General features: G+C 45.9%; 1 protein-coding gene across 1 annotated transcript in view; it reads left to right on the plus strand.

The window, feature by feature from the left end:
* KCNK10 (potassium two pore domain channel subfamily K member 10) overlaps positions 1-13,268 on the plus strand; it is a 103,448-nt gene that overhangs the window by 68,133 nt on the left and 22,047 nt on the right. Inside the window, exon 4 of the mRNA XM_006086982.3 lies at positions 2,985-3,145. Within this exon, the coding sequence (XP_006087044.1) occupies positions 2,985-3,145 (161 nt within the window). The remainder of the gene's footprint in view (positions 1-2,984; positions 3,146-13,268) is intronic.

The following is a 13,268-nucleotide window of genomic DNA, read 5'->3' on the forward strand; positions in this document are numbered from 1 at the left end:
GCCAGCCACTGGAGGTACATTCTGTCCCGTGTCCTGGCACTGTGGGAGAACAGCAGAGTTTCCGGAGGGAAAGTAGGAGCCAGCCATCTGTTTTCTTCTGGGGCTTCATTTTCCTGGAGACATATGGCTCAGAAGTGATTTCTTCCTACTGGAAACCACAAGACGATAATCGCTAATACTTACTGAGCGCCTCCTGTGCGTCGGCCTTCACATACACGTATTTAATCTTCACAGGTAACTCATCTCACCTTTAGTAGCTATAAGGTGAGTGCTATCAAAGAGCCTCACTTCTCAAATGTGGAGCAGGAGGCAGAAAGGTTAGGTAGGTTGCCAACATCTGAGAGTTAGTAAGCGGAAGAACCAGACAAGAACCCACATTATGTCTAGTTCTAGAGCCTACATACAACTCTCAAACCTCACTTCAAAGTTCTCCCAAGCATTCTGGAAGGCTGGGCAGGACAGTCTAACAGGCCGGGTAGGACTAGAGCCAAGAATCCAGGAACGTGGGCCTCCTATTGCCTCAAAGTTCCAAAATGGAAGTTCTAGGATTTTCCTAGAGGCACAGTGTTGACAGTCCAACTGCAGCAGTCACTCCAAATAGTTCATTGGAGGCAGGGGACAAAAAAGCGCATGCGCACACCCATGCACAAAGTACAGCGTCACTCAGGAATGGCGATTACTTTGTGTCTGATATGACACGATGCCCTTATATATGCTTAGAGATGTAAATATCACTTCACTAGTGCCCTAACCTAAGAACTTTGCTTTAATTTTACTTTAGTGTTCCTCTCTGTGAAACACTGAGTAAATAAGGAGCCAGTGATGATAATACTACTTTGCATTGGTATGGTACTTGACACTTCATTGATTTTTTTCCCCATGTTGTCCTTGAACCCCTCCAACACCAGGGTTTGCAGTGGCTGAGTCTAAGGACAACTGGGTAGAGGGATATGAATTGAATCTGGAGCCTCTGTCTTCTTACTTCTCTCTCATGCTCCCGATGACCCTGGATGGCCCCTGACTCAGGGGTGGGGGCAGGTCCTCTCTGAGAGGAGGAGGAAGTGTACACAGCATTGGTCACTGCTGTGAAGATGCCTAGTCAGCAGGTTCAAAGCCTAGGTTCGTTTGCCGGAGTCTGCAGTATATTTTTTTCTGAGTTATCAGACTAAAAGAAAACCTAGATCCCTTGATAGTAGTCAGGCAATTATGAGACAGCCAAGCAAGAGTATGAATGTTTCCAGAAGTTACTAGAATGTTTCCGAGAGGGAACCTTAAACCTGCATAATGTGAAACTGTATAGGCACATTTGTTCCCTCTCCAAGAGGGCTATGTTGTAAATCGGATTATTCTAGAGGGGGCTGCTGAGAAAAAGGATTGTGTCCAAGTTCCTGAAAGCACCTGAAAAAAGTTCCAAGGGTTGGTTGTTGTTTTTGTGGGGTTTTTTACCATTAAGTCAAAACAGTGGTGAGTCAAAGAAATGCAAGATTTAGGAGGCTTGACTGAACACTCCTTGATGAAACAGCAACTGTGATTTAGATACTTTGTGATAAGAGGTTTGAATGATTCCGAGTGGAAAGTTGCAAAGGCAAATAGCAAGGTGACTCATTGCTCAAGGGCAGAAAGCACCAGTGAGCTCGCCACATGCATAGAGGAGGATTGGTGGACCAATCATCAACGTTGTTCTTTACGGTGCTGCACCCCCAACATGCTGATAACCATGAACCCAATAACTCACCCACTGATGGCTTTAGAAACGGACCTCACATGAGTCACCCTGATATCGGAGGATAGTCAGGTGACTACCTAGATACTCATTGACATGAAAACGAATAACAAATGACTTAGACTCATTTCTATACAAACTGTGCTAGTGCCATAAGCCATTTTCTTCCAACACCACTGTCTTTAGTCCCATCCATATAGAGTAAGGCCACTATTCACTATACCTCAGTTACTTACTAATATGTACTTGCTGCAGTCTTAAGGTATTGGTGTTTCCAAAGCATTGTTTGACAAACATACTGGTAGACCTGGCTATGGAGGGCTTCTTTTATCTGTAAACATCCATTCCACCAACAAACATTTATTTAGCACTTGATATCCCTTGATGCAAGAAGTGGGTGGGAGGCCCTAACTGGAAGTGGATAGAACATCGGCCAGCAGACTGAAAGGTCCCAGGTTCGATTCCAGTCAAGGGCATGTACCTTGGTTGCGGGCACATCCCCAGTAGGAGGTGTGCAGGAGGCAGCTGATCCATGTTTCTCTCTCATCGATATTTCTTACTCTCTATCCCTCTCCCTTCCTCTCTGTAAAAAACCAATAAAATATATTTTAAAAAAAAAAGAAGTGGGTGAGAGGATAGGCCGGACTCAGAGATGATGCAGGGTTCCCAGTAGAGAGAAAAAGAGCCACTGTCCTTCCCCCGCTCTTGACTGTTTTCAGGCTTCCCCAGGTAGGGCTGTGTGGTCCATGGGTTCTTTCTGAATGTGTGCTAGACCACATAGCCTCCTTAGTGCGGAGCACCCATGACCCTGGGAAGGCAAATGTTGAAGGCAGCCACAGTCTGGAGGGGCTCATTTCCAATCTAAAAACAACAATGGCGAACCCTTCTTAGGTGTGCAGGTGTCCCTAGACCAGACAGGTCCAGGGTGTTCAGTGTTTCTGAAATGGATACTACCACTTTCCATTTGAAATGCAATTTTGGGTGACCACACATTTCCTAAAAAGTAACCTAACTAAACACATTAGATCCAGGAAACCTGGATCTCCTTAAAACTATTGGCAAGAAGGAAGGAAAGGAGGCAATGGGAACAGTGTTCTGAAGTTTACGGGCCTTTAAAATGAAGTACTCCTTCCTAAAGTTCATCAAATTGGGGGTGGGGATGCAGGAAGGTTTGGAAGGGTCTGTGGAGTCTTTGGTTCTGTACTCTAATTTCTCTGCTACCTCACCACTCTCCCTCTCTCTTTTTAATATTTCTCACCAGGGTATGGGAATATTGCTCCGAGCACTGAAGGAGGCAAAATCTTTTGTATTTTATATGCCATCTTTGGAATTCCACTCTTTGGTTTCTTATTGGCTGGAATTGGAGACCAACTTGGAACCATCTTTGGGAAAAGCATTGCAAGAGTGGAGAAGGTCTTTCGAGTGAGTACTGCCTCTATGTCAACCCTGACCTCTGAGATCCAATGGGCTTTAGCCTTTTGGGATCCAGGAGGGATCATCAGGGTCTTGTCATATCATTACCACTTTTAAGGGAATAGTCTGATGTCATGATCATATTTCCTGTGTGGCTGATGGTCGTCACAGGCACTATGCCAAAGCTCTTCTGTTCGGTAGTTAGTTTCTGTAGAGTGGTATCTCTGGAATCACAACACAGAGGGTTAAGTATGGATTTGCCAGCACAGCTTTTGTGAAGACATGAAGCACACTCCGTTTCTTCTTAAAGATGGAAGATGAGTCCTTATGTATTTGCAATAAAGTAGAGAACTGTAAATTCATCCATTTGGTTTTGGAACTTCCATTTTATTTGCAAGCTCGGTGTCTTCAGGATGATCCTGGCTTCTGGGATCTCTTCCAGAGCCGTCTTTTCTAGGCACTGCTTCGTGCTTTGTATCTGTCTCCCCATGACCCCTCCCTCTTTCTCCTTCCACTGCTGTGTTCCCTCAGCAATAGGACACTGATGTGCTAATTCATACTAAGGTGCTGATGACTGCTATTGTATTAGTAGAGTTTTTTCCTCCTAAGAATACTTACCTTTAAACAAGGAACAAAAGTCTCAACTCAAGCAAAAGTTATTTACTAAATATAGCATTCCTGGCATCAATGACAGTCATGTGACATAGATATGATTGGACTGGGGTTCTAACTCACACCTATCCATATGATTTCACAGAACACCTGCTTTGCTTTGGTGTAGGGTCATTTCTGCTCTTTTTCTCATTATTGACCTAATGTTCAGGTGTTCCAAACCTTCTTTAGGGAATTTTTCTCATGACTTAATATTTTAAGATGACACTTTGAGATCTTTTTCAGAATCTAGCAATGATGGGAAAGATATATCAGTGGTTAGCTCTAAATCTGAACTTGTTTTTCCCTCTGAGACAAACAATCATGACCAGCTTTTCTTTAGAAGACTACAGGGAGTTCCCTATGTTAGTTTTGTTAGAAGAGTTTCAGTTTGTCAGAGTGGATGAATAAGGCTTAGAGCCACCTTTATAAGCTCAGTGATCCCGAGTGAGAGTGAGCTGCCTCGCTTTACTCCTTAGCAAAAGGGGACGGAATTCTAATCTGCTTTATAATGTTTGGTAATGATTAAATGAAATAATGTATGGAAAAGAGCCTGGCATGGGGCCAGACACGTAGACTTCAGAGAGCTGTGTGTCTGTCTCCTGAATGAAGTGTTTGTTGGCAGGGTAGCCGCCCATTCACATGTCATCCGAGCAGCTCAGCGGCATGTGGGTTTTTCCTGGAATGCCCCACAACCTTTGCTCCCTAAGTGCTGGCTAGTCAGCCAGCCTCTTTAGAGCATGCACCCAGCTCAGTGGTCACCATGGAAACCGCCAGAGCTCAAGTTTCTCTGTTTCTCAGAGGTTCAGGTCGACCTGAACCAGACAGGGCAACCCTGCCTCCAGGAACAGTTCTCAGAGGAGCCCTCCTAGACCTCACAGCTAGAGAACAGTAAATCTCGTGGAGCAAACACTCAGAAGAACAGGATTCAAAATCCGGCATTTTTATATTTAAGTAATTTCTCTAGATCATGGTGTCTTTATTTGTAGAAAAAACTGATTAGACTACAAGCTTTTGAAATTCTTTTTTATAAAAAAAAAAATGAAGGACTGTACTCTAATCAAGAGGTTGCACTCATTTGATGACACCTGCTACCAAATTTGGGGACTTCTTTTCCCCTAATGTATTTTGAACTTCAAGGAGAGGACTGCTCTCCTTCCCCTGAAAGCTGCCTCTCAATGCTTAGTTCAACGGGCACTGGGACAGCCTCAAAAATATCACATTTCGTTTTTTTTTGTTTGTTTGTTTGTTTTTTAAATATATTTTATGATTTTTTACAGAGAAGAAGGGAGAGGGATAGAGAGTTAGAAACATCAATAAGAGAGAAACATCAATCAGCTGCCTCCTGCACACTCCCTACTGGTGATGTGCCCGCAACGAAGGTACATGCCCTTGACCAGAATTGAACCTGGGACCCTTCAGTCCTCAGGCCAACGCTCTATCCACTGAGCCAAACCGGTTAGGGGTCACATTTCGTTTTTATGCTGATGCCCACTCAGTTCCAGAAAACTGAGGGTGGTGTATTATGGAATTAGCAGCATACAAGGTAGGCATTTGCAGCCCAGTGGAGGGCGCTGTTGTCAGGGATGATGAGATCCAGGAGCCACAGAAGCGCACTTCCTGGAGATGCAAACAGCAATTTGGCTTGCTGCATGTGGCCTTCCTAGAAAATCTCCCAGCTCCTTGCCATTCATTTAAACTACATCTAAAAGGCCAGTTACTCTTAGGTGATTATCTGAGAACTGAAAACAACAGAACTTGGGGTTGGGATTTCTGGTTCCCATGGAGAAGGTTCATTGTTTTTGTTTTCTCGCCTGCTCAGTGACTGTTAAGCCTTTCCCGTCATCTGTTGTGGTTTTTTGGGGATAGAGAGGATTTTTTTGTGGAGTAAAGATAAAATATAAAGTCAGTCTTCCAGCTGTCTATATTCGGAAGTGACAGGATTTGGGTCCTTCTACCACATCTGAGCCTCATTTTAAAGAGTTGCTGAGGGTGTCTGTATTATGTAGGAATGCTTCTGGCTACAGAGCAACAAAGTGCTTGGGGTTAGCATGGAGTGAATAAAAGAAAACACCTTTTTGTCCTCTGAAGCTCAGAACTAATTGAGAAATAAACATAGAAATAAACATATGGAGATTAAAATGTCCACTTTATTGCTGATAAGCTCATCAGAGGATGTAGCTTTAGCTTTGATGACAAAGGGACTTTTCACTATCTCACCCTGCTGCATTGTATTTCTATTGCTGTACAACAAATGATCAGCAATGCAGATGCTTAAAAAAGCAACACCCATTTGATTTGTTATGTCATGGTTCTGGGGCTGACCACATCCCTGTGATGAGCTAAATTTGAATTCTGTCGGCGAAGAAGTTTGGGGGGAAACAAATGACAGCCGCTAGCCACACCGGCCACTTACTGGGAAGCTGTTCTCCCTCCATTTGTCGTAAATCAGGTGACCTTTGGGGTCCTTGAATCACTTAGGAGAGACTGGATTATGCTATGGTAACAAATAACCCTCTGCCAGGGTCTGCTGCAGCCCAGGCAGCTCTCCAGGCTTTAATGGGTTTGTGTGTGGGGCGGGGGCGGGAGGATGGGGGGAGCAGCTAGGCATTGCACACTGGCTCTTAAGGGCTTTGGCCTCCAGTCGCAGCCCTTTGGCCTGAACTAGTCACATGGACCCACCCAACCGCAAAGGGGGCCTGAAATGTTTTGTTTGATCTCCAGGAAGGGACGGAGGTGGGAAACTGGTGAGCACTAGTAATCTCCTGTGCCCATTCCCTGGGACTATTCCTGGGCTCACTGTCGGGCGACAGGCATCCCTAGCATTTAGAACAGAAGGCCTGTCGATGGCTCTTTGGGGAACACGACTCCAGTGAGACTCATCTCACACCTGAGGATTGGAACCTGCGGTTTGTTCAGTGACTTGCCTGAAGCGACTCAGTGAGTTGGTGGCACAGCCTGGACCTGGACAAGTAATCCTGCCTCCTCGTCCAGGTGGGCCACTAATCTTTACTGTCAGAGGTAGGAGCCACGCCATGGATCCAATGTGGAGTTTAGGTGTTGTGAATATACTGTTCGAATTCGTGGAGATGATTTTTAAGTATTTACGTAATACACAGTAAAAGTCCTTCCTCCTAGGTTTCCAAGTGCAATCTGGGCGGTTGGCGGTGAAGGATGATGATTTGGGATGACGCAGGGTTGATCTTGGGTCCCAAAGCAGATTTGGGGAGCGGGCAGCCTCTGTGTCCCCTGCTGTGGGCTGCCTCCTTTGCGGGGCCAGGCCAACTGTCACTTGAGAGGATGCTGCAGGAAAACTGGTTTGATTTTGGACTGGATCCCGTTGTCTTGCTCTGAGCTGGACTTCGGCTTCTGGTGGGAAGCAGCTGCCCCTTTTTCTCTGGCGGGTCAGCGGGCTTTCTGATCGTACCCCTGTAACGAAGGGACACTCTTTTCCTTTTCCTTCCTTGGCCTTTTCCCCCAAGGACATCGCAGAAATGTTCATTTGCCTCTGGAGCCGAAGGAGCCTGGGTGTAGCTGACACATAATCACACATTATGCTAGGTTTATTGGTGCCACGATTCCCTGGGGACTTTGGAGCCTGCCAAGTGCTTAAGACCCGGTGACTACGATCTCAATCTGCTAATGATGCTCAATTAGTGGGCTCGTCCATCACTTTGGATTGCAGGAAGGGGCTGGCGGTGGAAGCCAAGGACTCCTGGAGGCCTCTGCCATGGGCCTGGCGTGAGTGGAGGAGAGATTTGAAGGACACATTTGCAGGAGGCTTCTGTTTCTCACAAGGAGTCTTGAGCTAGCTCCCAGCAGCAGTGGGGTTCACTTTAAAAGATTACTATTTCAGAAGATCAAAACTCCTGATTTGGAAACGGGGTGTTCTTTTCAGCTCTGTGGGTACAATGTTCCAGTCCTAATAGGAGTGGAAGTGTTCATTGAGGAATGAGTTATGCACATGAGGGTTGTGCCTAAACAAGTGTGGGGGGAAGCCAGGTGGTGGGCCGCGAGTGCCCCAGAAAGGGGGTGGAACTTCTGGGGAGTCGCTCGTAAACCTCTGCACGTCGGGAATTTTGCAGGGAGACTCGGATTTGTCATTTGTCCAAGAGGATTGGACTGAGGTCAGACTGAATACTATGGCACCTCGGTCTCAAAGTCTAGAGATAAGATGCAAATCTGCTTCAGGGTTTTAGTCTATGCCAGGCGTTGGTTGTGGGCTTTGCCGAGAGGAAGCTGTGCAACAACCCTCTCAGAAAGGCCATGTCCCCCTCTTCATTGTATGAGACCAGAAGGTGCACATAGGTTTGGTGGCCTGTCCAAGGTCACCCAGGCCATAAGGGACAGAGCGAGGATTTTCAAGCCAGACTGAGTCTTTCCGCTCTCCTTCCTTCCTTCCTTCTTTCTCTTGTAAAGCAGGGGTAGCATCTGGTGATTTAGGAAAGTCTCCATGGGACAGATAAAAATGAGAACAAGTTCATATTGGCCCTGTGTCTGCTCTCAAAGGGTTTTCCAACTTTACATCATCCGGCGATACTTTGAATTGGACCATAGCCTCTGATTCTTTCCTACGCACCTGTTCTGTCTCCCCAGTACGGGTCGTTCTTAGCAAACATCTCTTTCTCAGTGTTCTCTACTCCTGGAGATCAACCTAGGATTTATTTTATTTATTTTTTACTTTGTCAATATATCTGTATTGGTTTCAAAAAGGAAGGGAGAGAGATACAGAAACAGAAACATCAATGATGAGAGAGAATCATTGATCGGCTGCCACCTGCAACTCGGGAATATGCCCTGACCAGGAATCGAACTGTGACCTCCTGGTTCATAGGTCGACACTCAGCCACTGCGGCCAGGCTCCATCTAGGATTTAAATGCCTCCTTGCTCATGTCCACGATGTGACTAATGTGAAGGTGGGCTTCTAAAAGGGGCTTGTGCTATCCAGATAGCTGACTTGTTTTGACCCACCTCCGAGAGAGAAGTTGACGATATTCTCTACTCTCAGTACACTTTGTACAACCCACTCATTGTTGACAATAAGAGGAAACACAGCTCACAGCCAAGCCCTTGGGCAGCCCAGGCAGCTGGTCGTGCAGTCAACACCACACTTCTTTTTCTGGGCCCCACCGATTGCCTCAGCACTTTGCTTCACTGGTTTGGAGAATCTAGATTTGAGGGAGTCAACACCAAGGTTTTAATTCCCACTGAGTGTTTAACTCAGTCCTAAACTCAAGGAACGTGGTAGAGAAGCTCCTCCGAAGCTGTCACCCAATAGAGGAAAGTCTCTGGAATATTTCTGGGTTCGTTCTCTCCAAGGTTGTGCCTTGGATTTGATTAATTAAAGCAGCTTATATCTTTGCATTTGGGGGCCACCACATGCTCTCGATACACCACATGGTAACCTGTTTCTAAAACTTCCAGGTACTTTTGGGTTAAAACTTTTATGCAAGAATGTTATGAGCACTCATTTCTATTAGTATCCTCGAGTCAGCTTACCAGGTGGACAATTTCCCATAGTCACCCCTCACCCCATTTCACAGGCTAGTGTGGGTCCTTGGCAAGGCACGATGACGTCATCCTATATAATAAAGATGAAATATGCAAATGGTCATTACACCTTGATGCGTAACGACCAACCACGTAAACCGTCCGGATCACAGATCAGCAGGAGGGTGGGGCAGCGAGCTACAAGCGGGCAGCGGTGGAGAACTACAGGAAGGGGCAGGGCAGCAAGCTATAAGAGGGGGACAGGGGGAGCTACAGGAAGGTGGCAGCGAGCTACTGGTACATGGATTCGTGCGCAGGGCTACTAGTAGAATAATAATCCTTTGCCCTCTTAGAGAACTCTGCTTTTAAAAAATTACATTTATCAATGTAAAACAACAACAGGTTTTTCTCTTATATCTAGCCCCATGCTACTTGTGTCAGCCAAGCAAGTAATAAACCATTCTAGTGTAGCTTCCAGAACCTGAGGTTCCTAAAAAATTGAGAGATGCCTTTGTAGAGTTGCGTCTGCCCATCACGGAGCTGTTATACGATCCATTAGGGCTTACACTAGGTGGCACGTTTCTAAATGACTGTTGTGTCGGGAGTCGATAAAAAGTAGCTTTGGAACTTTTCGCTTTAGGAAAGGGAAAATGATTAGAATACATCATTACTGGGAGGCGAGCCAGTGTTTGGGGCCCTTTATTCCAAAGAGGCAGCTCCCTTGGGAGGTGCCAACCTGCCAGGCACAGCCTGGTCACACTGCTGAGCGGGCTCTGGTGGCTTTGTATAAGGGAGGGCTGCCTGCTGGCATGGATCCAGCCTACGTAGGAGAAATACACTCTGTAATTCTGGGGGGAAATGCTTTGCTTTTTATTTTCTGAGAAGAGCTGCATTTGTGTATCACAGCATTTTTGACCTAATGGTTTTGAACTGTGTCTTGGAGTTTATTGCTGAGTTTTAGGCTCTCGTTAGTATAGAGCTGTGGTTCTCCCTCTGTGGGCGGTGGGTTCCCAGGGGCCTGAAGTGCTATTTTAAAGGACCGAGAATCCTTTCGTGCATCTAGCATTGCTGGTAGAGAGAATAAAGACTATGTCTCCTTCACACATGTGCTGCCCTTTTCCAAATGTATAGAGTGGGGTTGTCGTCACTTAAGTTCATTTTAAAAGGTGATAGTATCTTTCTTCTTGATATGTTTTCACAATCACTGGATACCAAAGGTTCTATTGTTCTGTGGGGATTGAAGAATTTTTTTTTTATGTTCAAAAAGGATTCCTATCCTCAGAAAAAGTTGAGTACAAAGAGATAGAGCAACGCTGGCTTTTCCCATCAGCACTGTTCCCATGTTGTTTTGGGGGCTCTTTTCCCCCATGGAATTAACATTTTTGTCCTGGCCATAGTCACATAGTTTCAAAGAGGTTCTCAATTAAGGTAACCCCAGGAGTTACTGGAGTGCTATAAAGCCTGCTTCTGCTTTTTCTTTATCTCTAACTTTTTATTTTGGTGAAATATGCATTACATAAAATTCTAGCTTGTGTATTTGACATGGCTTGTGTATTTACCATATTAGTTGTTTAAAAAATATACAGTTCAGTGGCATTAAGTCCATTCACCTTGTCATGCACACATCCTCACCACCCATCTCCAGAATTTTTTTATCTTCCAAAACTGAAAGTCCGTACCCATTAAATGATAACTTATTCCCCCCATGCCCTCAGCCCCAGTCACTGCTGTTCTACTTATGGGACTGCTCCAGATACTTCACATAGTGTTTTTCCTTCTGTGTCTGTCTTACTTCACTCAGCATAATGTCCTTAAGGATTCATGCATGTTGCAGCATGTCAGAATTCCCTTCCTTTTTAAGGCTGAATGATATTCCATTGTATGTATGAACCGCATTTCGTTTATCCATTTATCTGCTGATGGACACTTGGCTTGCTTCACCTTTTGGCTACTGTGAATAATGCTGCTATGAACACGGGTGTGAAAAATCTGTTCAGGTCCTTGCTTTCAGTTCTTTGGGATAAACCTACAAGTGGAATTACTGGATCATATGGTATGTCTATGTTTAACTTTTTGAGGCACTGCCATACTGTTTTCCACAGCACTGCACCCTGTTACATTCCCGCCAGCAATGCTCAATGCTGCCAGTTTCTCCACAGCCTCACCAACACTTGTTCTTCTCTGTTTCTTTTTTCTTCTTCAGCTTCTATGGGCCACAAAGACAGCACTGGCTAACTTGCTAGTTGATTGTCCCTTATGTTTTAGCTGCTCCGATAGCTGCCATTCTGTTACATTGGGGGCAAAGGCGAGAGGCAGGGCCCATGCTGTGCCTCCCTCAGGCACCTGCCCCCTTCCTGTCCTCACCTCCTGCTTATTCCCATCCTGCTCCAGCTCTGGCACTGCAGCAGAGCTACTGGGAGGGAGGTGGCCGGATGCCAGGCCACCTTGGGCCTCTGCATGCTGGTGACATCTGGGTTCCCCCTTGCCTTGCCGCTGCTCTGAAATCCCTTTATTCACCCTGCAATGATTCCCTCTCCAATTCCCCTCATAGCTTTTCCTTCATCCCCTTCCCAGCTCAGTTTAATGAGCAATTATCAAATAGCGCCTTCAGCAGTGGAGGCACTGGGATATGTGGCAGTAAACAAGAGATAGTCTTCTCACCCGAGAAGGAAACAGGCATGCATAGAGACTAATGTCGCCCTGGCTGGTTTGGCTCAGTGGATGGAGCGTCGGCCTGCAGACCAAAGGGTCCCAGGTTCGATTCCAGTTAAGGGCAGGTACCTTGGTTGCAGGCTCCTCCCTGGTCAGGGTTCTGCTCGTGCAGGAGGCAACTAATCAATGTGTTTCTCTGACATTGATATTTCTCCCTGTCTTTCCCTCTCTCTCCCACTCTCTCTAAAAATCAATGAGAAAATATCCTCGGGTGAGGATTAAAAAAAAAAAAAAAAAGGAGACCAATGGCTGGGGTAGGCAGCCTCTGAGGTCACACTGCCTCAGTGCCTAAGTCATGTGACCTTAGGCTGTGCCTCAGTTTCCTCGTTTGAAAAATGGGGATACAATCCGTAGCTACCTCTTTCGGTAATTAGCTGATGCTTGTGAGCGATGCCTGGCATGCTGTCAGCACTCAATAAGTGGTGAACATGGCTATGACAGACACCTGTCAGCTGTGGAAGCTCAGAGGACGGACTGTGGATTCTAGCTTGTGTGTTTGACATGGCGTGCATCTTCGGTGATGCACCTGTCTTATGTTGCTAATGAGTTGTTCTCATTAAGTAAACATGAGGGGCTTGAAACTAAGAGCTACTTATGTCTTTCTTTCCCTGTACCTCTGCTCAGCGCTAAGCACTTTGGAAGTGTTCAGTAAATACTTCATTGATTGCGAATTCATTGGGGATGAGAGAGAGATGGACTAGATTCCTTCTCACACACCCATGCAGCACCCCTGACAAACCCAAGTGAAGAAGAGATGTTTGCTGCTGCTGCTCTCAGTCCTACCTGTTGGGTGGAAGGGCTTGGGGCTGGGACTCAACTCCCATCACCAGTCATTGCCCCCGGAGGAGAAGTTGCATTGGTCATGACTCAAGAAGAATACAGAAGGTCTGAGTGTACCCCTGCCAGTCTGTCTGTGCAAGAGAGGAGGTTGTATTCGCTTTCTTAGCTGCACTTAATGGGCTACAACTGTTTACGCAGATGTGTCCATGATATTCCACTACGTACATGGATTCTAGTAAAAGGAAGATAAAAGAATGAGAAGGAATTTATTTTAGCTGCTTGGGGGTTGCCTTTCAGCCTGTGGGTGCTCTTACTAGATCTTGAACACATGGGCCAGTTCATCTATACTAATAATAGAGGAATATGCAAATTGTCTGGGACGCCATCACAGTAACAGTAATGACCAGCAGGCTGCGTGGGGCGACAAGGCCAGCAGGGGGATTAGTGAGGGACAACCAAACAACTGAACAGCAGGCTGCATGGGGTGACCATGCCGGT

This window comes from Myotis lucifugus, unplaced genomic scaffold, assembly GCF_000147115.1.
Source record: "Myotis lucifugus unplaced genomic scaffold, Myoluc2.0 scaffold_34, whole genome shotgun sequence".
Taxonomy (NCBI): domain Eukaryota; kingdom Metazoa; phylum Chordata; class Mammalia; order Chiroptera; family Vespertilionidae; genus Myotis; species Myotis lucifugus.